The sequence below is a fragment of the Alosa sapidissima genome, chromosome 2 (genome assembly GCF_018492685.1).
Source record: "Alosa sapidissima isolate fAloSap1 chromosome 2, fAloSap1.pri, whole genome shotgun sequence".
Classification (NCBI taxonomy): domain Eukaryota; kingdom Metazoa; phylum Chordata; class Actinopteri; order Clupeiformes; family Clupeidae; genus Alosa; species Alosa sapidissima.
The window spans coordinates 16,372,045-16,398,601 of record NC_055958.1 but is presented as its reverse complement, the minus strand read 5'-3'; the positions used below and the strand labels follow the sequence as shown (position 1 = coordinate 16,398,601).

Genomic DNA, 26,557 nt, shown 5'->3' with positions numbered 1-26,557 from the left:
TCAGGGAGAGAGTGTTTTGCATGTTAGCATGGCATGCATATCTGTCTTTATTTTCCTGGTGTGTGTGTGCGTGCATGCTAGCCTGCTCCTGGCCTGTGGCATAGTCACTTTTGGCTAACACTGAGTGACTCACTCTGGGCCCGCCCGTAACGTCCCTGTAAGCCATTAAACCACAAGGTGTGGCAGCATGACCTACTCCTCACCAAGTCCCACTAGAGCCAGCAACGGACAAGTTCAACAGAGGTAACAAAAACAAACGCTCGATGAGCACTAGCCTCAACCAGAACTGTGGATAGTTCAGTCCCATCCCCCCTCCCCAAATCTCACTGAGCACCTGATCTCCCACATACCGTAACAGATCCTGCAGGAGCTACTTTTTGAACAGGAAATTGATACTAAAACACAACGTCTTTATGATGCGCGCTGTCTCTCCGTTGTTCTCATGGAGGTAAAGAAGCCAGGAGGTATTGTCTCCCATTATAACCTGGAACTTATTAGTGCTGTAAGGAAACCTCGGTGCACATCCCCATTGTGATGAACAGATGTAATTGAATTTGTCATCTCACTGACCTAAATTCTTTTCTCCGCTGGCCATCAGCATGCGAGCTGACCACAAAGGGAATGTTTCCTTCAAGTAGCCAGGCTCACCCATACCCTGCCGTTACACTGGTGTGACGGGAATGTTGGGAAATGAACGTTCAAAAGAATATCTGGGTTCATTGAATTCAACATAGAATTTTAGAACCTTCAATTGTTGCGGAACGGAATCTTGTATTAGAATGTTCAAAAACATTCACCTAGCTCACACTGCTGCTGCCCACTGCATGGACTATGCTTTTAGAGATGTGTAGTGTCTTAAGGGCAAGAAAGTTTGTGTTTTATTTATTCATGCCTAATATTTATAAATATTTCTGTGGATGCTTTAAGTGTTTAAAATTGTTCCCCAAGACCTCCCTCAGTGAACATCAGACCAAATATCCGGTCTTGTTTTCAGTGCCATTTCCAATTCTTTATGCATTTTCCAAGAGAGTAGAGCCGTGTGAATTTATCAGCAAACAAATGAGTCTAGAAGTGACACTAATACCTAATCCCTGTGGAATTCCTGTGTGCTATCTGACACCTGGAGAACATTAGAGCGAGAGGGCCAACCTGATGGAGAAGGCTCCATTACAGGGGCACCCCGCTACCCCCACCACCCCCAGACATACCCCCTCATTCTGGGCTCTCACGCTAGCCTTCAAAACCAGCCTCAAAGGGCTGTCAGGGGACTGTGTGCATGCTTGCCAGTCATATTTCTTAAGGTGCATATAAAAAGAATAATTCACACAGGACCGTCCCTCTGCTATTGGCCTTCAGGCGCAGAGAACGCAGGGCAACGTTGTAGCCTATGTCACTTTGGCAGATTTTGTGTGACTCTTTTTTCGCTTGCTTCGCCAAGTGAGAGGGTGTTGTGAGAAGCAAGGTGTTGCAGCACACTAGCCACAATGCTGCCAGGTGGCAGTCAGCCTGTCTGAACTATTCAAATGCCCAACCTAATTTCAGATGTTTTTATGAGGTTTGATGAAGTTATGAGGTTTTTTTTTTGTTTGTTTTGTTTTGTGTGGTGTGTTAATTTGACTTAAGTAATCGTTCCATTTTTAATGGAAAGACGAAGACTCTTTCCAGTTGTATACCAATCCATAGTTAGACATTTTGATTTGTTGAATGTATCAAAATATGCATGCATTTTGCATCAATATAACCATGGCAATAATACATTGGGTAAACACACACACACTCTCACACACAGACACACACACACATACCTACCAGTAGGCACCACTGACCTTGTTCTGCTGTTTGTTGAACATGATCTGGCTTGAACTCAGCATTTGGGGCATAAACTGTGACTGCGCTGCAGACTGGGTGCACAGTTGGAGGGGAGAGCATGAAATTCTGTCTTTTTTGCTCTGTTCAGTTCTGGGATGGAATCTGAATAAACCATTTCACTCCATCAAGAAAAGGGTTGCTGTTTTTTTCCAAAGAATGTGGGTCACAGTGGCTTATTGTGGTTGGGATCTGACTAAGATGTCTGTTGGCTTTTTGTGTGTGCGTGCGTGCATGCGTTTGTGTTTGCACTTGTGTTTGTGTGTGTGCATGCACATTATTGCATGTGTGTGCACTTCGGTGCACATATTTTGCTGTGATCTCACTGGCATATTATTATTGTGAACAGGGTTGCATGTTGAAAACATGTATTCCTTGTGTTAATCGAACGTGGCGTTTTACTGTTTTCTTTGGAAACTCCAGTCTTTGAGTAAACCAGACATCATGCGCATGCGTGCAGTGATACCGTGATCTTTGACTCACTGCCTGCTATTGTGTGTGTGTGTGTTTCAAAATGGAGCCAACAGCGAGTGTCTTTGTCTCCCCTACCCCTCCCTCCCTCCTCCAGGTCATGGAGAATGTCACTGCGGCGAGTGCAAGTGTCACGCCGGCTACGTGGGCGACAACTGCAACTGCTCCACGGAGACGGCGCCCTGTGTGTCGGACGATGGGCAGATCTGCAGCGGCCGGGGCAGTTGCGTGTGCGGGCGCTGCCAGTGCACCGAGCCGGGGGCGTTCGGGGACACCTGCGAGAAATGCCCCACCTGCCCCGATGCCTGCGGCACAAAGAGGTACGAGAGAGAGGAGAGGAGAGGACGGTGCAGATCTGGAACATTCTGTCTTGCTCATGTTTGTCCTAAACCCTCAAGGGGGCTACATTGAACAAGAGTGATTCAATTATTTTGTCTCTTTTATAAGATCTAAGATTTAGGGGAGAATTTTCATGTAAAATGACTTAGCAGAGTTGTGCTCATATAAAAAGTATTGGGTGGATTTTCTACTTACAAAAAGCAACTTATGCAATTCTGTACACTGGGTTCTGTTTCTACTCAACATATGGTACCCAAACAAAATCCTGATGTGCTTCAAATGCCTTTGGTGACCTGAAGGCAGCACGGTCAGCACTCATCACTTATCCATCTTAAAGAAAGGTCATAGGTCAATCTGCTGTCTCGACTCCAGCTGATGGACTCTAGTTGCTGCATATTGCCATGGCTACAGCAGGGTTATGTTTTTTGCACTGGGTGTTGTTAGGGTCACTTGGTGCAACTTCAGGACATTATCCTGGTTTGAATGGTAAACCCAGGCTAAGTACACAGGAGTGTGCGTGTGAGTGTGCGTGTGAGTGTGCGTGTGAGTGTGCGTGTGAGTGTGCGTGTGTGTTAAAATGACCTTGTTGGGGGTGTCTTCACAGGGAGTGTATTGAGTGCCGCCTTTTTGGCTCTGGGAGACTTGCTGACAACCAGACATGCCAACGCCAGTGCAAAGACGAGATCATCACCGTGGAAACACTAAGTGAGTACTCCCACCACCACCCACCTGCTGAAACAAACGTTTGTTTGTTTCAATTATATAAGTAGCTTTGAATATAAAGCTTCCAGTGCAAACTCCTGAATTTAATCATAATCATGTGAAACACAGATCACTGCTTTGTTGTGTATTTTTGGTGTCATTTTTAAAAGAAACACTACCTGTGTGATTGTATTTACAATATCATCACCTTTTTAAAATAATGGCATATGTTAATGGCGTATGTTTTTTTCAAGTTTTTCAGAAAACACAAAAAAGTTAACCAAAAATTGAATGATAATGATTTAGGCTAAATGGAGTGCAGGTCACTGTGCTGTAGCTTTGGCCCTGTAGAGATTTTCCAGAACAGGTCGGTGTACTAGATGCTTCCGTGGTGACTCGTACAAAAAGGAAGCTGCTGTGTGGCTTTGATGAGGCGCCCACAGGGCAGGCGTCCGGTGAGCGTGTGCGGGAAAGCGCTCTGGCTCGTGTATGGTGGCCTGGCGGCCCGCGGCTCCAGTCGCGAGCGCCAGCTGCAGCGATCGGAAGGCTGCAGCTGTGTGAACATCAGCCATGATGGGCCCCCTGGCAGCTGCTCGTCTGTCCTTAAAGAAAAAAACATACACGGCCCCCGGCTCTGTAAGTCGGAAACTATTGTAGAGCAGTGGACCAAGCCATGAACAATAAAAAAAATTCCAGCCAATCAACACGTTGCTTCAGGAGCACGGAAAGGAGGGGTCTAATTTGATTGGCTGTTGAGCTCATATATCAACCACGTTTTGCCAGAATCATGGACCGTACTTTTCAGAGGCAAAGTCAGTAGGTTTTAGCATCAGCATGTTGACAAGCTAGTTTTCTTTTAGCTACAGTAAGTGAAAAGGGACAGTACTGTCAGCAGCTGATGGAGTAGTTGCTGACGGTTGAGAGCTCTCTGGTTTCACCCTCAGCTGTGTCCTGTGATGAGTGGACATTAGGTCAAAGCCATCAGAACTCTGGCTATGTGGGAGAGAGAACCATGACTCAGCAGTATTGGCTGTTATCTCTGCTCTCTCCCACGGGAGTCTTCAGTGTCTACCTGCTGTCATCAAAACGCCCCGGAGGCCTCAGCTGGGCCTGGATGCACCTTTTTGCTCCATGTGGGTGCTGCGGTTAGGATAAGGGTTTGAAAAAGAGGTGCCGTCTGCTGTCCAGATCTGCAGATTTACGCAAGTGTGGCTTTTCCAAAAGTGTTTTCTGAGATGGACGTTTATGGTGACCAGGGCCAAAACACCTGTCAGGTCTGTGTGTCTTGGCAGGGACCGAATGTTGCTTCCTGTCCTGGACGGAGCCGTCCCTCTATGCGTCCAAGGTGCTCTGTTTATATTATTAACTGCCTGATTGGCAGTCTGGGGCCATTCATCAGGCAGCTCTAGGTCCTCTTATAGCCTGTAATGAGAACCTGTGCCCCATAAACCCAATCATTTGGCCTGGGTGACAAATCTCTATTTACAACCACAGCATCTTCTGGTTACCATGGTTCATTTGTTTTAGCATACTTGAGTGTACTTGATTTGGCATGCACGTGTCGACTTGCTTACTTGCATTTCCACGCTGAATAAAGTCATAAAGTGTTGATGATGGATGAACTGTTTCTGCCTTGTCATCCAAAGACATCACAGTGAGATCAACATAGTTTGTTGATATGAAGAGCTCTCAGGGGCTTATTTCTGAGACAGCCTAGTCAATAAAAGGAGGAAATAATGTCTAAAGCCTCAGCTCTCATCCTTCAGCCGTAATTAGATCCTGCCATGCAGCAGGGAACAGTTTATTCCCGTCTAGGAATGCGCTAATAATGTATTGTTATGGAGCGTGGAGCGGCTAACGTGCGTGGATGGGGTCAGAACAGTTAATGAGATGAAGAGAGTTTTGAACGTCTTTGAACGTCACCCCAGCATTCTCTCACTCTTTCCCTCTCCCTCTGTCCCTCTCTTTTCCTGCCTCTCCCACGTGTTCTCTCTATCTGTCCATCCCCCTCTCTTTCTTTCTTTCTCTCTCTCTCTCTCTCTCTCTCTCTCTCTCTCTCTCTCTCTCTCTCTCTCTCTCTCTCTCTCTCTCTCTCTCTCTCTGTGTCCCTTCATACTGCTAGCCCCGTGTACTTAAGGGTCTTCTCTCTGCTCAGCTATTTCAGACATCTGACTTCCTTAATGGACTCCACATGTGCATTCCTGGAAACTCTTCACACCGAGTGGAGGCTGGACTAGGGGGGAGACGGGAGTGAGGGACAGGGGGGTTTGGGGAAGAAGGGGAGACTGGAGGTTTGGAAGGGGGTCAATTTGGACAACTTTTCCATTCTGAGGATATTGAAATACGTCAAAAAGAAATTAAAACATTCCATTAGGCCGTGACAAGCCAATGTCCTCAATGGGGAATGCAAGACCCTGTCCCTTCCAACTGTGATTTCAGCTTTAAACTAGTCGTTGTGGTTTTATTCCTGCTTTGTTTTCATTTGCTAGAGTGGGCATGTTGTATGTTTCCTTACCCCATCTCTCTGTTTTCTGCCCTCAGTCTCTTGCTTTCGTTTATGCTAATTTTTATTCTCCCTCTTTCTTTCTCTCTCTCTCTCTCTCTCTCTTTCTCTCTCCCCCTCCCTCCTGCTATCTGAACCTTAATGAGCTGTAATGTCTAATCCTAGTGAGCCGTGCCGTTTATCCAGCTGTAATGTCTAACGTCTGTGATGTTCTAATACGTGTTTCCTCTCGCAGAGACTGATGACCCAAATGCCGTGCTGTGCCTGTATAAAACCGAGAATGACTGCGTGATGAAGTTCACCTACTCGGAGCACGCCAACGGCCAATCAGTGCTCACGGCGCTGCAGGAGCCAGGTGGGTGACGTCAGGCCTGCGGCACCTCACTTCCCACATCAGTCACTCAGGCTCTCAGAGGGCACAGGGTTGCGTGGTTGGCCTGGAGTCCGTGCCAGGAGCCAGTTGGGATCGAGGGGAAATGAAGTCAAACGCACCTAAAGAGCCATGCATAGCTGGGCACGCATTCAGATGTTAAGTTGTGTGCTGACAGGATGTTTTGGAGTTTGACTGTCTTAAATGGGTTTTGAGTACTAACAGAGTTTGTGGTGTGTGTGTGTGTGGGGGGGGGGGATGTACATGAATCTGTGTGTGTGTGTGTGTGTGTGCGCGTGCGTGTTCCCTGCCTAGCATGTCTGTTTGTATAGTCTGTTTCTGTGTTTGCATCCGCGTGACTCAGACATCTCTGACCGCTTCTCTGTTGTAGAGTGTGGCGCTGCCCCGGATGCTCTGACCGTGCTGCTGGCTGTGGTGGGCAGCATTCTGCTGGTGGGCATCGTGCTGCTGGCCATCTGGAAGATGGTGATCACCGTCCACGACCGCCGCGAATTCGCCCGCTTCCAGAACGCCCGCTCCAGGGCTCGCTATGAGATGGTAAGGATGAGCCTCTACTGAGTTTAGGGCGAGTGTTTGGTAGAGCTTGGTTGGATGTAGCTAATCAGTCTACCCAAGTTAATTTCTCGGTCCTGCCATTTGTGAGTCTGTGACTCTTTGGATAAAGTCATCAGCTAAATACCAGTCACTTTACTTTTTACTGAAGTTTAACACTTGGGAAGCCCTCTGAGAGAAATCACAGAGATTTAATGTCCCATCTCACATTGATTCCAGAGGAAATCAGATGGCTTTCATTGGTCTCATATATCACGGTTTCAGGCTGTTTTGATATGAGGAATGGATTTATTTTGTACAACTATAGCGTTTTCATGGTGCTTGAGGTCAGATGTAGATTAGGCAAAGGCTTTCAGCAGCAGGTGTCCTTGCTCGGTCTCATGCCTATTCCCATCCTCGTTGGGTGTCATGTGTAATGATTGTGTACACATTATAAATCTTTGAGATGGAAATCTGAAATGCCTGCATATGAAACCATAGTCTTGGCAAAAACATAATTTTCTGATTAAAAGCAGAAAGCATCCTGGAACTTGTCTCAGTCAGTGGAGAGAGAAAGTCGTCTTCTTTTCTGAAGTTGTTGATTCACCCAGACTGCATAATGTCTTTGTTTATTGGAAATGGAACCTTTTCATACATTTCTTCTTCATTCTCACTGGCCTCTTTCTTTCTTTCTCTCTCTCTCTCTGTCTCCCTCTCTCTCTGTCTCTCTCTCTTTCTGTCTCTCTGTCTCTTTGTCTCTCTCTCTCTCTCTCTCTCTCTCTAGGCATCCAACCCTCTGTACAAACAGCCCATTTCTACACATGCAGTGGAGACGGTCTTTCAAATGCAGAGCAAGTCCTACAACGGAGACATCCACTGATGCCCCCCCTGAGGGGTGACGAGGGGCACGGCAGGACCGGTCCAAAAAGAGGGGAACTTTTTTTAGGGACTGGAGGAACACTTGAGCAGAACTGTCCTCAACCAGGAGTTTCTGACTGATCGCTGAGACACCTGTTTTCGGGGGGATTTTTGTCAATGCATAACTTTTTATATTGGTGTCATTATGGGACTTTTTGATGGTTGGCTCAAGTGATTTTGCAGAAATGGGGAATAAATGCAGTATGGAATGGTCATTGATGCCTGCCCAAGGAGGTTATTTTTTTACAGAATGTAAAGAGGAACTTGGAACCATTTTCTAAAGAACCATCTGCGTTTTTGAGAACCCCTAAGCTCCTTTGTGGACCTTACGAGTGACATTTGCCAAACCTACATAACCCATATGTCTCCCACATTGATGCACTGTACATTGAGCGTACACCCCTTTTTGAGGCATTGATTTTTCTTAGTGTATGTATATATTTTTTAACTGTGTGCCTTTGAACGGGATGCATCCTTAATCTGTAACGGTAGAAGATAGCCCTGCTCTACAGTGACTGGATTCCTTTAGGTAGATTTACCAATAACATATACGCCTTCAGTCATCACTTGGACTAACTTGGTACTATCATTACAAAAGAGCAATAGACATTTCCACCCTTGTTTTGCACAATAGATGCTATGAATCAGACTCATAAAGCAATACCACTCATAAGAGCAGCATTTCCCTTGTTGTCTGTACTATGTACAAAGCATCCTGCCATTGGTCCCCTTGTGTTAAATGACATTGGTATGACCAGAGATTAAGAGGCCACATGAGGGTGATAACTTGGGTTTGTCACTCTTCCCGTCTCCATTCATAAAGGACATAAAGGGCATGAATGACAAAAGAAAATGTTTATACTGGCTGTTGTACAGGGGTGGGACACAACCAGACAGAGATTTATGTGCATTTGTCGTGCTCCTCACGACATGAAGAGATGCAGTAGGTCAACGGTCTGGTAGTGTGACATGAGCTCATTGTGTGTGCGTGTCTGTGTTAGGGCTGTCACTTCTGTGAAAAAATCCTGTTCGATTCTTGAGACATAATTGTTCATTGAATCGATTGTAAAATCGATTTTTCATGTCTAAAGACGTTTCAATTTTCAACACCAAATATAGGACAATCCACGAACAACTAACAGGCATTAGGACGAACGTAAAGGGGGCGCTTGAAGACGCACAATGGCGTGAAGTTTCGTGCACAATGACAAACAGGAGTGCAACATTCTCGAAAAACAATAAGCAGAGTGGACTGCCATAACATCAGTGAAAAACATTACTGCAGGCTTCAACGTGGCTGCGTTTACAATTAGAAATGTCAAACAAATTTCGCCTACGTAGAACTCACGACTGCACAGTTTGCATACCGCTTTGTCCTTCTCCATAGTCTGATATACCCAACCCCCGAAGTGCTTCCATATCGAACTCCTCAAGTTATTAGGGCCTATCACTCGTATCTCTCATGTCGCACAGGTTGATAGCGTTATCCTGGCAAAAAAACAGCAGCCGATTGAAAAAGCTGTTTCCGGTGCGTAAAATTGGTGGGAATTTTCTTTCTAGCTTTCGCAATGCTTACTTCACTTTGGAATTCTTCGATTTTTTCCTGCTTGTTCCTGAGTTTTGTTACATCTATCTTTTTCATTAGTTTAATTCGTTTAAAATTAATAGTGTACATATTTGATTAAAATCGATTCCCTATTTTAGTTTTCCAAACTTGTGTTGGTTGGTCCAATCGATTGTGCAATCGATTTTCGAACGTAAAGTGACAGCCCTTGTCTGTGTGTGTGTGTGTGTGTGTGTGTGTGTGTTAGTGTGTGTGGGGTTTACATGGCTTGCTGCTTGTGTGTGTGTGTGTGCTTTCTGTACAAACATGTTTACACATTCCAGATGCTTCCTTACATAAATAAGCTGCCTCATAGATGAAGCAATTGTTGTGGACGGCCTGGACAACTTACACATGTGCCCCATCCACGCAGAGAAATGACCGTGTCAAACCATGACCGTGGAAGACTTACAGTATTACCACACCTTTCCTCCCCGATGTGTTGGATCCACATCTGGAATGTTGCCATCACTTACATGCTCGGGAGCACGCTTCAAATCGCTAGCATCAGGACCTACACAAAAGCGTCTTTCATGTTTCAACTGGACGTTCAGAACTTAAATTGTTTCTTGTTCGGTAAAGGATCATGAGGGCGTGTAGCTGTGTGTGCTTATTAGCGTGTAAAACTGCTAATAAGAAGGATGGAGTGTGTTAATGAGTGGTGATTTTCTTCATCAAGCCTCATAACATGTGAGCTGACATCATATAGGCCTTAAGTTTGCCTGTTTGTTTGGTATCAGATATAATGCACTGCCACACTTTTGAAGTGTCCATATAACCATTTCATAGTTTTCCATGTAAAGACATTTCACAGTGACTGGATTAACACTGTAAACACAGAATATAGGAGACACACTATACAGTTGCTCAATAAACTGATAACTGCAGGGTAATGCTTTTTCTTCTCTTGTTTTATACATTTTATAATAAAATAAAATAAAAAAAGTACAAAAATAAACATAGAACATAACATTATATAATACAGTTTAGTGAATGGTAATCAACTAGCATGCATTAAACAGAGTGTGATATCTTAGACCTAAATCAGACCTATCAGGTATCAGCTCTGTATCATCATGCGACTTCAGTCTGTTATGTGCTTTTAAGACAAACGTTGGATGGTTGGTATTTGTATGTGTTTTGAGTGTATACTAGTCACATCTTGGTGCATTTGGAGGTAGAATGAAACTGACTTCCTACCTATTAATCTGGACCAGGGGGTTAACATCACACTTGGCAAGGCCAGGAAGTGAGGGTACAGGATTATAGTGCTCCTACACATACACATTCTTGTATAATACTGTTTGTGTGTTTCTTATTAACAATGATTAATTATTCTTGGTTATTGCCAGACGTCTTTAGTCACTCAGGGGAAAAAAAAAAACAAGGCCGTGCCATAACTGCAAACCCACTAACCTCCCACCACCCACGCGTGTCGTAAAATTGTCCAGTGCCATTTCAAATCAGCGTCAAGAGGCTCCCCGCCCCATCTTAGCACAGCCACCACCAGCAGTGCAGTTAGTGTGTCATCATGCACCAGCGCTGACATCACAAAGAAAACAAACAGGCCAAAATTCCAGCAGCTGGGAGGAAATGCCTGACAGGCCGGCCATCCGAGCTTTGAAGGCCTAAGTCAATCAGAGGGTCTGTTCCAGGCACACACAAGCAGTGCCCAGACAGCTGCAATTGTGTGAAAGTGTGTGTGTGTGTCATCATGAGACCTCATGCCTCCCCCAACAAAACACACACACACACACCAGAGAGAGGTGCTGTTATCAGCTTCCCATTAATTGTGGTACTTCAGATAACACCTATCCAGTGGACCTCAATTGTTTGTTGTGCCAGAAAGGGTTGGCATACTTGTTTCACCAATTCAGATTAATCGGCTCAGAAACCCACCTTAGTACTGTTTCCCATTTAGTATCGTTACTGGTATTAAGGCTGTAACACCCATTCATGATATGTGTCAAGTTAGTGCCATGTGGCTCAATACACCACCCAATGGATTACCACAAAGTGCCAAGACTATATCAACCACAGAGACAAAGGGAACACTTGCAAAAACAACCCCCCCCCCCCTGAACTTCCATAGTCTACGTTGTCACTGGGCGATCTATATGATTTGCACATGAAGTCTTATACAGCTCTCTGCTGTGCTGTTTTTCTCCGGCAGAGGACTCATAAATCCCAGCTCTGAGGCGCTGGGCCGGGGCCTCTGTTCCCCCAGCGTGCACACAGGGGCAGGGCCAGAACAGAGCCGGAGCGCAGCACAGGACAGGACCCAGACAGATGTGAAGTCATCGGCGCAGGGAGGAGGCCGCGCACATTCTATGAGCAGAGGGAGGAGAGCAGAAAGTAGGTTAGCATGTTAGTCGCACACAAGGAGGTGACCCTCGTTTGTTTCCGATGGAGCCAGGTTGAACCTGCCGCTATTTGTTAATGTACGCCTAATTAGTGTCTACACGGACGTGTTGCAAAGAATCAGCATGTTATGATAAGGATTAATGCATGTGTTAAAATTGTTATTAGCCTATTGGGCAAACAAGATATTCAGTGTCGGAGTGAAGCTGTAAGGAGCAGAATATAACAGAAGATGCTGTTACAACACAGTTAACAACACAGTAAAAACTAAACGAGCTTACAGGAAGAGCCTTTCGTGCACGTAGGCCTATTCTCCATCGCACCTGTGTGGAATAATACACACACGTGAGTCAGCTAGCACTAATGAATGCTCACCATCAAAGAATCAACAGAGCCTGCATAACATACAGCAGATGTACAGTATTTTCAAACAAATGTTTGCAGGAATCTTTCCCGTAAGAGCACCCTGGTGATGAAATACTAACGTGTATATAACCGTAAATACACTGGGTGTTTGTTGAGAACAGTGTGTCACTCCCAGTTGCTGTCCTGTCTCTCACATCTGGTTCATCATGATCAGTTTAAAACTGTAACACACTGAATAGGCTTTCAATAAGGCACTGCACTTTAAGATTCACTGGGGAGGACTGCAGCCAGCATCATAGGCCTACTACAAACACTGATGTTGTCTTTGGATGTCTTCTTTAACTAAGGTTTATGACACATTTCCAAACAAACTCCTATGCCAGTTTGAGTTTCATAAGAGCTCTCAGTACTAAAGGGGTCAAATATTATCAGAACATTTATATCCAAGGAGGATTTCATTCACATTTCACCGTGAACAAAACGGCACAACATGTCTGGAGGATATTTATTGAGGAGACATAAAACACCAGTGTATGAACAGTCTGTAGTCTGGAGAGAAAAAGAGAGAGAGGCAGAGATTGGGAAATGGAGAAACTCCTGGCTTTGTTCTGAGGTGAGGTCATGAGAAAAGTGCTGGGAGTTATAACCCTGACAGCATGAGCAGCCACCTCCCATTAACCAGAACCAAGAGGTGAACTGCTGCACATGAACATGTCTGTTTGTGAGAGTGAATGATGGAGCTCCGAACTGGACATGCAGGGCTTTCATCTTGAATGGTTAGATGCTTGAGGTGAATGTGTAGGTCTTCTTCTATGTCTGTACTGTCTTTGCAGAAGGAGGAGAGTCACCTCTCTATGTGGTTTGTTGTGTCCACATGCCTGTTGTTTGTGTTGGTGACGCATACGTGAGCAAGAGCCTGTTTTTCTCTGAACTGTGTAATTCAGCCATTCCTCACGAACAAATGATAAAACCCCTTTATATGGCTACAGCTACCCACGGCGCACACTCTTCCTTCTGCCTCCCCCATTCTCTCTCTGTCTTCCTCATTATTCTGCTTATTGCCCAACATTTATTCCCTGTGGGGTTTTTTTTCTTCACATTTGTATTGACCTCACTTCTGCCTTTTTAACATTCAATCTATTTTAAAACCATGTTACCAATGCTTTTTTACTCATTTTGTTTTTCATAAACTTCTTCTAACAGCATGATAGGCCTACTACAAACACTGATGTTGTCTTTGGATGTCTTCTTTAACTAAGGTTTATGACACATTTCCAAACAAACTCCTATGCCAGTTTGAGTTTCATAAGAGCTCTCAGTACTAAAGGGGTCAAATATTATCAGAACATTTATATCCAAGGAGGAAAAACATTTTGTTTTTCATAAACTTCTTCTAACAGCATGCCATACTAACTTCTACTAACAGCGTGGCATACTAACTTCTACAAGCAGCATGGCATACTAACTTCTACTAACAGCGTGGCATACTAACTTCTACCAAAGTCCTTTTAGGCAAGTCCCTCCACTCAGCGGCCATATTGCAACGCTTTTTGGCCACTTATCGGGCATCTATTCGGGTAGAAATGCACGTGCGCAAGGCTTGATGACACCAACCTTTCTCCAGTGGCGAAATCACAACACATGATTGGCACAATGTATTCACATGTCGACTTTTTTGCCACGAAAGGGGTGGGATGTGTAGACAACTGCCATATTGGCTTTACAAACTATCCCTATGCATTTCTAAGGTGGATTTTTTGAGTGCTGTGTCTCCTCATTAGAATGTCTCTGGTTCTACTAACAGGGTGGCATACTAACTTCTACTGATAGCATTGCATACTAACTTCTACTCCCAGTGTGGCATACTAACTTCTACTGACAGCATTGCATACTAACTTCTAGTCACAGCATGGCATACTAACTTCTACTGACAGCGTGGCATACTAACTTCTACTGACAGCATGGAATACTAACAACAGGCATGTCGACTTCTACCCACAACTCCGCTCTTGGTCTGTGCAAGCACAGAGCGCTAGACAGGCTGCTGTGTGGCGTACTCCGCGGCTAATAAGATTGCTGGTTCAGAACCACACCTCCACCTCACGAGAGGGAAATTTGATAACTGGCAATCTTTCTGCAGGCTGGCATGTGAGGTATGTGAACCGGGCGGCCGGGGTGAGCTGCTCTTCTGGAGCTCTCCTCTGAGAGGTTTCCATCTCGAGCGCTCATTTCTTCAATGGTCATTCAGTGATACTCAGCGCTACATTCAGTGAGAGTCAGCCATGTGAGGAAATAGACCAACCAGGACTGACAGAGAAGGTGGGAAGACACTTTGTGATGTAAGGGAATCCCTTCGACCAAGGCCACTGTTTCCTCAGGGATGGAGGATGAGGGATGGGGGGGGGGGGGGGTCTCTACATGCACCACATACAGAAAAATGAGTGAGCTGAAACATTGAAATCTTCCACTGTATCATTTTCATCCTAATACTAACATAAAAGCCTAGCCGTCTGTGTGATGCATATACAGGGAACAAAACAAATGCTGCATATCACCAAACTTGTAATTGAAATTGTCCAGTTATTGTTGATCACAGTTGAATACACTTTTGCAGTTGGAAACAGAAATGAGGCAAGGGCATAATATGGGGGTGGTGGATGAGAGATTCATGGGGACCCTGGCTGGAGACAGAGACGGGCTCAGAAACAGGCCAGACAGTACAGATTTGGGATATTTCCACTATTCAGCAATGATTTTTCAGGGGGAACCACAATATCCAGCGTATGCCTCCTATTAAGGCCTCTCTGTTCTGTCATCAAGTTCTGTCATTTCTCCTGGCTAATTGGCTAATGACAAATGACAGTGTCTCACACAAACATGCCTCCTCTCCTTTCACATGCTGGTGTTGTGTGGCAGCCTGTTTTCAGTTCTGCTTAGAGCCCTTTTGAGATGTAAATACTTTGTGTTAACCATGACCTACTTCCCATGTCTGATCCAAAGGGCAAAGCTGTGAATATTTTGTTAATTTGCTTCTTCAAACAATTGACATCACCTCATTGCCCCCATCACCAGGCGATGGAGCAGGCATCCTCACACTTGCTGAGCCTGTGAGTGCTGTTTGCCATACCCACCGGGTTTGTGTCATTGGTTGGATTCACAGATTACAATAGAACTCATTCCCAGGCACCTCTAGTGAAAGCAATGCAACACTCAAACATCTCCTGCAGCACCACAGTAGTTCTGCTTGCAGACTTGCTCATTAGACATGGAACAAACAGTATTGCTAGTTTGTGCTATTTTTCATCAATGGTGCCAAAGACTACTAAAATAAATTGCATGATGCTGCCACCTTCTGGAGTAAAGTAGAACTTTAACAAATTTACTGAACAAATATATCATCATGCAACTGGCGGCAGGTTTCATTCACTGAGTCCTATAGTGCCACCTGCAGCATGAAATCAGCACTTTCCCAAATCTGAGAATTTAAAACATTCTGGCATATAACAGCAAAGTATAAAAACTTACTTTGATAATACAAATACTGCAAGGCTTAAGAGATCCTCAGTGTAAACATTCTCATCTAATTTCACAACAACAGCTGTCACTGCTGTAGTCAACACCTTTATTGCCAATGGACGACTGAGCACAAACAAACAGACTGGACTGCACTGGACCTCCTCCATGAAACCCATCTGGGGGATGCATCGACTCGAGTTCAAGGTCATTTGCTCTGAGGAGGGGTCAAATCCCTACTCACTCTAATTTCTAGGAATACTGGGCAGAGGTTTACTGAAGACAACTGTGTTTTTTCCTGTGTGTGTGTGTCAGTGTGTGTGTGTTTGTGTGTGTGCATGTGTATGTGTTTGTGCACATGCATGTATACGTGCACTGAATCTGGTTGTCTCTGTGTGTGTGTGTGTGTGTGCATATTTATGTGTGTGTCTGTGTGCATTTCCTTGCATATATCTGCATATGTATAAATGTGTGCCAGATCCCAGGACCAACAAAACAGGAACCACCAGCACCAGCTCATGTCTGGCACACCGCAGCAGCAGGATGTTAAGTCATGGAGTGGCAGTCTGTGGGCACCGCTGTAAAAACAACCCTGAACAAAGGAGCCCTTATCCTCAACAGATCCCCTCCAGTGGCCCACGTTGAGTGGGTTAACTGCGCGGATGCCCAGAAATGATCTGGATAGTGAAAAAAAACACTGTTAAGAATGCTGCCTAACGCATGTGTAACGTAAAGTCAATCTGTGATAGCCTAATTGAAAACACAAGTGATGAATAATGCATTGAGAAATATCTGATGATTTTCTACATTTAGGTAATTATGCTGTCGCTGTCTATGTCTTTAAGCATATATTTTACTTGAATGCATACATCTGAGATGAAAAGTGCAAAAATACTGAAAGAACCCCTTAAATCTCAAACCTTGATCCAATCAATTGAAAGATCAGAATGAGAGATCATTCACACATTTCAAATCACACGCAGCGAAGCGGCAGTCATATAGGTTTAGTCAGATTTTTTTCTTTTTTTTCGCATGGGCAATTTTCTGTCAAGAATTCCCGGGACACTGAAAGACCGGGGTGCACGAAACTTGGTGGGCATGTAGCCCCACAAGGATAGAATGGAACCATTGTTTTTCGTTTTGATCTGTAGCCCTTTCCCCCCCTGACTGGACCCCCCGAAAGGAGGGTAGGGCAGACACAGTTTTCTGTGAATATCTCGAGAACCGTAGGGTTTAGGAGGACTACCTTTTTTGTATGTTGATCTTAAGGGGCCATGTCAACCCATTCCATAACCACTCCTTTCATGTATAGCGCCACCTAGTTAAAAATAAAAAGTAAAAATTAGGTGTTGTAATCGCAGGTATCTGTGACCTGACATGGTCAAAACTGCACGAAATTGGAAGTGTAGTCCATTATGACACCCTCTGAATGCATGCCAAGTTTCGTGGAATTCCGTTCATGGGGGGCCATACAATAAATAAATTTATGTTACTGTACACCAACTGGCCTGTAGGTGGCCGGACACAGTTTTCTGTGAATATCTCGAGAACTATAGGGCCTAGGAGGACCACCTTTTTTTTGTATGTTGGTCTTAAGGGGCCATGTCAACCCATCCCATAACCACTCATTTCATGTATAGCGGCACCTAGTTCAAAATTAAAAAGCAAAAAATTAGGTGTTCTCTGGCTGACATGGTCAAAACTGCACGGAATTGAAAGTGTAGGATCATTATGACACTCTCTGAATGCATGCCAAGTTTCGTGGACTTTCGTTTATGGGGGGCCATACAATAAATGAATTTATGTGTACATTTAGTGACTGTACACCAACAGAGTTTTCTGTGAATATCTTGAGAACCGTAGCGCCTAGGATGAACAATTTTTTGTGTATGTTTGCCTCCAGGGATCATGTTAACCCATTCCATATGCACACATGTGCATAAACAGATACACACGCACACACATACATCACAGTAATCATACGTATGACACATACACACACAGTAGACATATGTACGCATGCATGCACATGCACACACACAGGCACACACACAAGCACATGCACACACACACACATACACACACACACACACACATAAACACGTACACGCACACATGCACACAATTTAAGAATTTCTCACAATTATGAACACTTGTTGTCGACCAGTGGGCTGCGGCTGAAGTGCCCTTGAGCAAGGCACCTAACCCCTCACTGCTCCCCGAGCGCCGCCATTGTAGCAGGCAGCTCACTGCGCCGGGATTAGTGTGTGCTTCACCTCACTGTGTGCTGTTTGTGTTACACTAATTCACCGATTGGGTTAAATGTAGAGACCAAATTTCCCTCACGGGATCAAAAAAGTATATATACTTATACAAACATGCACACAAACACATAAACACAGATACACACACATGCACCCACACATACAAACACACCTACATACACAAGCACACACACAAAAACACACACAAAATGCATATACACAAAAACAACCACATACTCTGCACACACTCAATTACAAACACAAAAAAATGGAACAAAGTAAAAAATGAACACAATTTGACAAGCGTGACTTATTTTTGTGGAAAAAATGTGCTGGACTGGGCGGCGGTCATATTTTGTACCGCTCTGTGGTACATCTAGTTTGATTGCATATTAAGCTTAGAAAAGAAAAAAAGACAATATTTACTGTAAAACATTCATACTACTTCAAATTGATGTAGAGACTGAGTTAGGCTACATGGCAAGGGAGGGGTCAGGAAATATAGTATGGCAACACCCTTTAAATCTGAATACACCTAATTAGACAAAGTCATGGAATCTGTAAGTAATTATACTACTCACAATGCTAGACTCACAATGTCTCATAGTAAGTTAGTAATATCCTGTAGCCTAACAGGAGAGAGAGAGAAAATAACCCACCCTTGAATTTCCAGACGTGGTCTTGAACACTTAGTGGCTTAGAAAATGTATGTCTGCCCAACAAGGTTGCACAACATCTCATTAACATTTAATTTGAGTTAGAAGGGTTAAGGCATGATGGAACCAACAGTGAATTTCATACCATATGAAGGTGTTAATCACCCAACTGAGACTCACCCGTCTCAGCCAAGGACTTGAATACAAGGGCACTACATGACTCTTTTGGATGACAAGCACACAATAATAATTATATCTAGACCTAGACCACAATAATAATTAGGTAGACCTATATGTATATATTTACAAATGCAGCCATTTTCACTTAATTCATTTGACTAGAATCTCTAATCCTTATTGTGACATGATGCTGACAAGTTGGCCTGTCCTAGTCATGCCTACATATGGTTTCAGGTGACATGTCCATCAGAGAGCAGGATAGGTTATCAGTATTAGATAACACTGGTATTTTAAAACCTTAAAGCTGTCTGCCTCGATCTTCCACGGCGAGGTTACTGCTTCAGTGGCGCCTCTTAAATTCGGTAGGCTTCGCATCAGGCTACAGACGTGTCCCAGAGGACATTCCCGAAAGTTTGGCAGAATTTCACCGGCACTGAAGTTCCGCTAGGGCTTCCCCTTCTCTCCCACCCTCGTTAAACTACACCGTCCCTCCCACTGTGGAACAACGTCAGACCCCATGCGCTCCGTTTGGGACAGTTCCCGGTAGTGGTGGGTTGGGAGACGTATTTAAGGTTGGGTTGCAGATGTGCCGATTAGCTCAGCGCAGACGACAGCAGCTGCCGTTCACTACTGACACATGTGCTCATAGTTTGACTACAACAGGAGGATGCGCTCATTGATTCTGGCGGTAGCAGTCTGCTTAGTCCTGAAGGAAATTGAAGGCTGGGGATACCAGAATGGAATACTTCATAACTCCATATGGCTGGGTAATCAGTGTGCTTCCTTAAATGTTTTTATCATGTTTAATGTATTTTAGGCTATAGAAAATATGTTAGCAACAGCCTATTACAGAAATGGCATATTAATTAGATCTTCGTGTATTAACATGTAGTAAACTTTCCTAAATACCATTTCTAGAGAAATGTAAGAATTGTTTTGCCTGTGTTGGCGACTACATTTTGTTGGTGTAAAGGTAATGTCTGTCTTTGGACATGCGGGATGTTGACACACAGTAGGACAGAGACACATTTATGGTTATTCTGTGCTGCCAAAAATTACCACCTCACATGGTGTTGTAAACATGAGGAAATGACTACATCATGGTGGACTGCAACTCACTAACTCAGGAAAACAGTATATTACCAACTTTGGCAGAACATAATAATCATTCATGGTTTGTTAGAGAAAGACATTGTACATTGTGCCTCAGATCTGATGTTTCAACTTAATTTTAACTGCATGATGTAGTGATTCTTCACATCTCAAGCCATAATATCTGGAGATAAAGGTCATCAGCTCCTTACCAAACTCTTTTTAGGATGTAGGCTAACCTATAGGCTGTCAACTGTTGCTATGGAAAGAATAGGCCTATGTTAATTTGCTTAATTATGTGTTGATGAGTAGAACACATCTGGAATCTATAGGAAAACGTTTAGTAATGCGTAATGTGACCCACCTGGGCTATATTGTTTGAGTGTGTGAAATGCCATGACTGGTGTAACACACTAAGGCTTTTTAATTGGTCCACGCTGTGGCAGAGTGGGAGGTTGAGGGAAAAGATTGGCTTATTGCTAATTTGCTGAGGGCTCCAACTTCTACAAGGTCATGCATGCGTAATGTCAAAACAGAGTTCAAGGAAGCGTACAGCAGCAGCACCAGCACTGAAAGGACCCAAGATCTGCACAGATGCCAGGGGAGAGATGCCCTGGCAGCTGCTGGCTTACGTGTTCTGCTCTAACTGCAATAGAGTAGATTAGATAAAGATGACAATTCCTTTATGAAAATCTATGTGAGACTGAGACTGAGATGTCTGTGTTATCTGGTCAGAATTATCCTGGGTGTATCTCCTCTGCTACCACTCAGCTTTTAGAGATCTATTCCCCTATAATCTCCTTGCAGGAGGCTTGTGTTAGACCAACAGACCAGAGAAAGCTCTGTTTGAGGCCAATGGTATCATTAATTGACAAGTGATTTTTCTGTGTACCGGTATGTGTTTCAACAGAACAAGCTGCAGGAGTGTACCACCGGGAATCTCGAAAGGGGAGATATCAGCTGACATACAAGGAGGCCAAGGCTGTGTGCAAGTACGAGGGGGGGACTCTGGCCACTTACGAACAGCTGGAGGCAGCTCGTCAAATAGGTCCGTATCCCTCCTGGTTCGCTGGATGCCTCTGGCAGCAAACAAAGTGCTGTCATCACTTGGGTCTTGCCTGTGTAAACAATTGGACAAAATAAACCAAGAGTCAAGTCGCACATGTGCATATGGGTGTGTGTCTGTGTGTGGGTGGATTGGTGGTGGTGGGGTTGGGGGTGTGGTGGTGGGTGGAGGGGGGGTGGGTGTACACACTTTGATAAACAACTAGTCACAATGTTTTTCTAATGAGTTGTTTCCATGTATGTCAGACATTGATGTACTGTAGAGAGTCATCTTGTCAGATGCCCATCCCACTAGATCCAGTATTGAGCAAAATTATACTACTAATATATAATTCTATACTATATTCTACTATATACTAAATTATATTCTTTACAGAGTATATACACTCTTAAAACGAAAGTGTTGAAAACAACACAACTTGCGTTGTTTTTGACACATCTCTGTGTCCAGATAGGGACAACACAGTTTGTGTTGTTTCCTTTTTTTATTTGTTACACAATATGTGTTGAAAATAACACAACACAACACATTCATTTTAAAAGTGTATAAATGTACTCTGGGTTATCACTTTACTCCCACACCAGAAAGATCTTATCCAGGTTCTGGGTACAAGGCTTAATGGCTTTGTTGTCTCCTGGTGTCTCTTGCCAGTGGCGGATGTCCCAGTAGGTTGGTCTTTATTCCTTATTTCCTGTTCTCACCAGATTGCGCCTTCAAACAAGAGGGTTTTATACCCCTTTTTGTAAACTCAGGAAGGGCTTGTATTTTGTTATAACATTGCCTGAGAGACAACCACAATTCACAGCCTGGCATCTGTTACTGCATGGGGTTGTCTTGCAAGTAAAGGTTTTATTTTGTTTGACTCCATACAGCATATCCCAATGTACGTTATAGTAAACTACTGCCTGTATTAGACCTACATGCAGTGTTCAATGCATAATACTAATAAGTAATAAGGTTACAACCTCATACTGTTGAATTGAAAAGACAGCAGTGATGAGTCTGCCACAACTTGAGTCTAAATATTGACAATGATAATAATGACTCTAAAATAAATAAATAGCTGCCTCTGAGAAGTGATTTTTCTGAGAAAGGACTGAGTTTTCTAAACAGAGAGAAAAGCAGTTGTTACTCATCTCTTGGCGAACTGCTTTTTCTCTTCATTCAAAAGAATCATACGTTTTGCTCTGTGTGCCCCCCCCCCCCCCCCCAGGGTTTCATGTGTGTTCTGCGGGCTGGTTTGACAAAGGACGAGTGGGCTACCCCATAGTCAAAGCTGGCGCCAACTGTGGTTTCGGAAAGGTCGGCATCATCGACTACGGCTACAGGCTGAACAAGAGCGAAAGGTGGGACGTCTACTGCTACAACCCTGATGGTGCGTAAGACTGAGACAAATGGGTGTGAAGCAGTTGTGGTAGTGATGCATGGCCCAATGGATTCCATGGGTCAGAGACTGTGGTTTTGCGTGGGAAGCCTTAGAAGTAATAAATCTTTTCTCAAGACGATGTTCGTCTCCTTCCATGGAGAATAGGTATGTCCGTTGCATCGAAAGACCTATGATGGCCTATGGCTCACATGTGAGTCATTACAAGAGGTCTTGAAACAAGTGAAAACAATTTTGGGTCTCCAGGGGCAACAGACTTGTTCGCCAGGTGGTAAATCATACTGCCATCTGTTTAATATGGAATGGGGTTATGGGGAAAGGATGTTGTAAGAGTGGGATGTTTAGGGGACAAAATGAAGATGAAAGATTTAGAATGATCTCTTAATAATTGTCACGGAATGTTATGACATTTTATGTACATGAAGAACTTCACCTTGTGCTGAGTTGTTGCATGTTTTACATTTTGCTTAGATATAGACTCACCCACAGGTTGATATCACTTCACTTCCATCTTCCAGAGAAGGGAGCTTTGTGGTCTACATTTAAATATGTGGCACAGGGTTGGGGGAAATGTGATGACTCTTATACCAATGACGCACCGTGACAAACGATGACATGACCCTATAAATTTCACAGCTTTGGATGAGTCACTAAAATCAGGAGAAATGGAGCTAATCCTTGATGCCCCTGAGAACTCCCAAGTTTGTTGTAACAAGTGTGCTTAGATTTCACTTTATACAAGAAGTAGTGTTTTTCTACTGAAGGGAATGTTTACAGGTCTGTCAGTCCCTCCTGTAAGGGTGTATCTGAAAACCACCCAGATGAGTGCATTTGTTTTATGTGCAGTGTCTAAGAAGTTACCAGTGAAAGTTTTACTAGATCAGGGAGATTTTGTGGTACATCATGAAAGTGACTTTCTCTTTCCAAGATGCTACTGCCCAGCCTGCTGGAATTAGACATATATATATTTTTCCTCGAAATTCACCATGAAGTATGTGATATGTTTTATTAAGTGGAGAGATGTCAGCCAGAGTAAAACTACCCTGTGGTCAACTAATTATCTGTAGTCTGTAGTATTTGGGATGATAGATTGGAAGTTTGCTCCCAGACTTTGCTCCCTACGGGCAAAGTCACACAATGAGCAAAGTGTCTCGTGCTTGAACTAAAACTGTTGTGTGGTGTGTGTGAGCATTGAGCTGATTCGTTTAGGTTTAGGATCTCGCTCATTGTATTGAGGTATCAAATAGATTTTGCTTCGTTATTAAATTATCTTTTGTTAGACAATAGACTTTACACTTTGCCCACATTATAAATTAGGACCCTATACTTTGGTTTGTTTGTGTTAGATTGATGGAATAAATGTGTTTACTGTAGGTGTAAAAATTAGACCGTATTGCAATTAGGCTCTCTTGCGCCCATTACATTAAGGCATTTTGGGGTGGGAGAGAATGGAACACTGTGGTGAAAACAGAATGGCACTGTTGTCTCAAGTACAGTATGTAGCTTATAACATTATACCAGTGAGGTATCCATAGTTCAGCCCATTTGTGTAGCAATTGTTGTATGACCACACACATACAGAGAGCTTGGCACCAGATGTGACTGAAGAGGTCGTATATCCCCCTTGGATAAAATCCCATGAGTGAATTGCTCAAGTTTGCCAAGAGTATGGTGTTTTTCTTCTGGGTTCTTTGATAGAGAGAATGTTTGGTTTTGCATTTCTGGCAAACTATGGAAATGGGGAGAAAAGTACCCAGCAGTCTGTTTCTACCCCCTGGAAAGCTATTGAGGTCACAACACACATATGGAGTTCATTTGCAACTTAACCAAGAAAGGGTTTGTATTTCAGACTGCATATGGAAAATGTAATATTTCACTCAAATTCAAATGACCAACAACAGAACACACTTCATGTGTTCACTGTCCAGTGAAGGCTATCATCTGTATTTTTTGCACACATTTGTGGAGGCATACAAAATACTTTTTGATGTATACTTTTTCCAACTTGACGATTTGTCACATGTATTGAACGCACAGGGTAGTATAAATTGTGGTATTTATGCATTTAGTAACACACATGGTCCTGATGTATTTTTTTGTACATTTGTAAAATCAGTACTGTTAGTTGTGTTCAGTACTTAGACATTGTGTCACAATTCACCCGGGGATCATCTGTGTTTAGCACCGGGGCAAATAACTCCAACATTTGTGTTCACAAATACAGCCCGCCATGGGTTTGGTGCCCACATGTCCAGTGCATGTCCAGCTAACTAATGTCATCCATTTCCCCATCTCCTCTTCACAGCAAAGGAATGTGGAGGAGTCCACACAGACCCCCAGAAGGTGCTGAACACGCCCGGGTACCCTGAGGAGTACCCAGACGAGCAGATCTGCTACTGGCATATCCGTGTTCGTTTTGGTCAGAGGGTCCGTCTGCACTTCCTGGATTTTGACATTGAGGATGACATGGCCTGTCTCAGCGACTACCTCGAGATCTATGATAGCTATGATGATGTCTCCGGATTTGCTGGAAGGTGAATTGTACAAAGCGTGGCAACTCTACTACTCAGCTTGTCAAAATCAGCACAGAAATGTAACCATTAGCAGTAGTGTGTAGCCTTGCAATATGTTCACACATTCACAGCCAACACATTGTACCTGTACCATGGGATTCTAATTGGTTTAGGGATTTAGCTCATTTATATCAACCTAAATGATATCAAAAATTATAAATACTGACATGAGTGCTAAGACCACACAAAAGAAGTAGGGAGATGAGTTATACCATGCTTGACATTTCTAAGGGTCTATAGGGTGTAGTAGTGGTAAAATAAAAGGTGGGTAAACTATGAATTCTGTGGTCACGGTGAGGTGGTACTGCAGATTTTTTTAAAAGGCATTCAGAGCATGTTTGATGATGGTGAAAGTTATTGTCCAATGTTATAACAATACCATTGGTATTAAATGGTTCCTATGTGTTGTTGATGATTGTACATATTATGAGTGTGGATAATACAGTGTGATTTTTGAATGTTAAAAGTTGCAATTGAATGACCTCTTTTCAGAGGTGGACAAACTGTGTTTATTTGAGTTTAGCCTCCACTACATCCCTGGCCTGTGTTGAGTTTTCCACAACTTTGACCACATAGTTGGTCCACCACCCTCGAAAATTCATACTCGTTGGCATCACCACCTCTATACAGCTAATTATAATTACTAAATAAAAAAATCACTCTGCTGCTTCCACTGAGCCTTCCCAGACCTCAGAAAAGTAGGACTCAGAGCAGCCCCTGGGTGTGACTGACATTGACATTGATTTAAAAAAGGTTAAATTCTCAACAAAACATTGCCATCTATTTTATAGGTTCTGTGGAGATGAGTTACCCGAGGACTTCATTAGTACAGGTATCCTTTTACACAATATGTGGGTTATAATACTTTTGTGTGTATGTGTTTGTATGTGTGTGTGTGTGTGTGAGAGAGAGAGAGATAGATAGAGAGAGAGAGAGAGAGAGAGAGAGAGAGAGAGACAGAGAGAGAGAGTGTGACTGCATTGGACTCACAATGTATTTGTCTCTTCCCTTCTTGGCTGTTTTTCTTTCCCTCATCAGCCATGAATCAAATGTTTAACATTTGTTGTATTTGTATACACCTAACTAACATGTTTTTAAAATGTTGTTGCTAGGAAATGTCATGACACTGAAGTTCCTGTCGGACTCCTCCGTAACAGCAGGGGGCTTCCAGCTTGAGTACATCGCTCTGGACACTGACCACTTCAATGCAACCAACTCTTTCACTTGACCACAGTTGTCATACCTCTTTTTTAAAGACATGCTTTGTTTTATTTTAATTTATCATGTTATTGTTTATTACCGTTGTGTAACCCAGCCTCCGAATGAAGGTGCTGTTTAATAAATTTGAATTTTTTTACAGAAATGTCAATGTGTCATCAAGTTCTTTCTCTCTTTTTTCCTGCTGAAAAAACAGCTAGAAACCATCTTATGCTAGCTGGTAGCTGGTTTTAGCTTGTCTGCTGGTTTTCGTCCAGCTCTTGCTGGTCTTGCTGGTTGGGCCACCAGGTGGAAATGCTGGTGTGACCAGCCTGTCATGTGGGATACAGCTGGTGTAAGATGGTCATGCTGGTTTACTAGAATGACCATAAGTTGGCATGGGCAGTTAAACCAGCAATGCAAGACCAGCAACACCAGCTAAAATTACCCGCTTGAGGTGGTACAACAAGCAAAACCAGCTGAATTACCATTTTATGGGTAACCCAGCTGATAGCCTATGTTTTTGCAAGAATTTTGCTGGTGTAGCTGGTCAACCATCATAGGGTGGTCAAACAAGCTAG

The 26,557-nt window shown here is 43.5% G+C and overlaps 2 protein-coding genes across 4 annotated transcripts in view; both read left to right on the top strand.

Moving 5' to 3' along the window:
• itgb5 (integrin, beta 5) overlaps window positions 1-8,399 on the top strand; it is a 45,963-nt gene extending 37,564 nt beyond the window's left edge. For all 3 annotated transcript variants that reach the window (XM_042084661.1, XM_042084664.1, XM_042084662.1), the window contains exons 11-15: window positions 2,435-2,657; window positions 3,281-3,381; window positions 6,117-6,236; window positions 6,643-6,809; window positions 7,588-8,399. In XM_042084661.1, coding sequence (XP_041940595.1) covers window positions 2,435-2,657; window positions 3,281-3,381; window positions 6,117-6,236; window positions 6,643-6,809; window positions 7,588-7,683 — 707 coding nt within the window. In that variant the 3' untranslated portion in view covers window positions 7,684-8,399. The remainder of the gene's footprint in view (window positions 1-2,434; window positions 2,658-3,280; window positions 3,382-6,116; window positions 6,237-6,642; window positions 6,810-7,587) is intronic.
• Window positions 8,400-19,122: 10,723 nt separating this feature from the next.
• On the top strand, window positions 19,123-26,142 carry tnfaip6 (tumor necrosis factor, alpha-induced protein 6). Its single transcript, XM_042084686.1, has 6 exons — window positions 19,123-19,431; window positions 20,667-20,804; window positions 22,036-22,197; window positions 24,512-24,740; window positions 25,571-25,611; window positions 25,892-26,142. The coding sequence occupies exons 1-6, from the start codon at window positions 19,332-19,334 to the stop codon at window positions 26,005-26,007; spliced, it is 786 nt and encodes a 261-aa protein (XP_041940620.1). The 5' UTR covers window positions 19,123-19,331; the 3' UTR covers window positions 26,008-26,142.
• Window positions 26,143-26,557: the final 415 nt, after the last annotated feature.

Excerpts from the sequence above, each read along its gene's own strand:
- tnfaip6 (XM_042084686.1), top strand. The coding sequence starts at position 19,332 with ATGCGCTCATTGATTCTGGCGGTAGCAGTCTGCTTAGTCCTGAAGGAA. Across the intron at positions 19,432-20,666 it reads TCATAACTCCATATGGCTGG|AACAAGCTGCAGGAGTGTAC; the intron begins GTAATCAGTGTG and ends GTGTTTCAACAG. Across the intron at positions 25,612-25,891 it reads CGAGGACTTCATTAGTACAG|GAAATGTCATGACACTGAAG; the intron begins GTATCCTTTTAC and ends TGTTGTTGCTAG.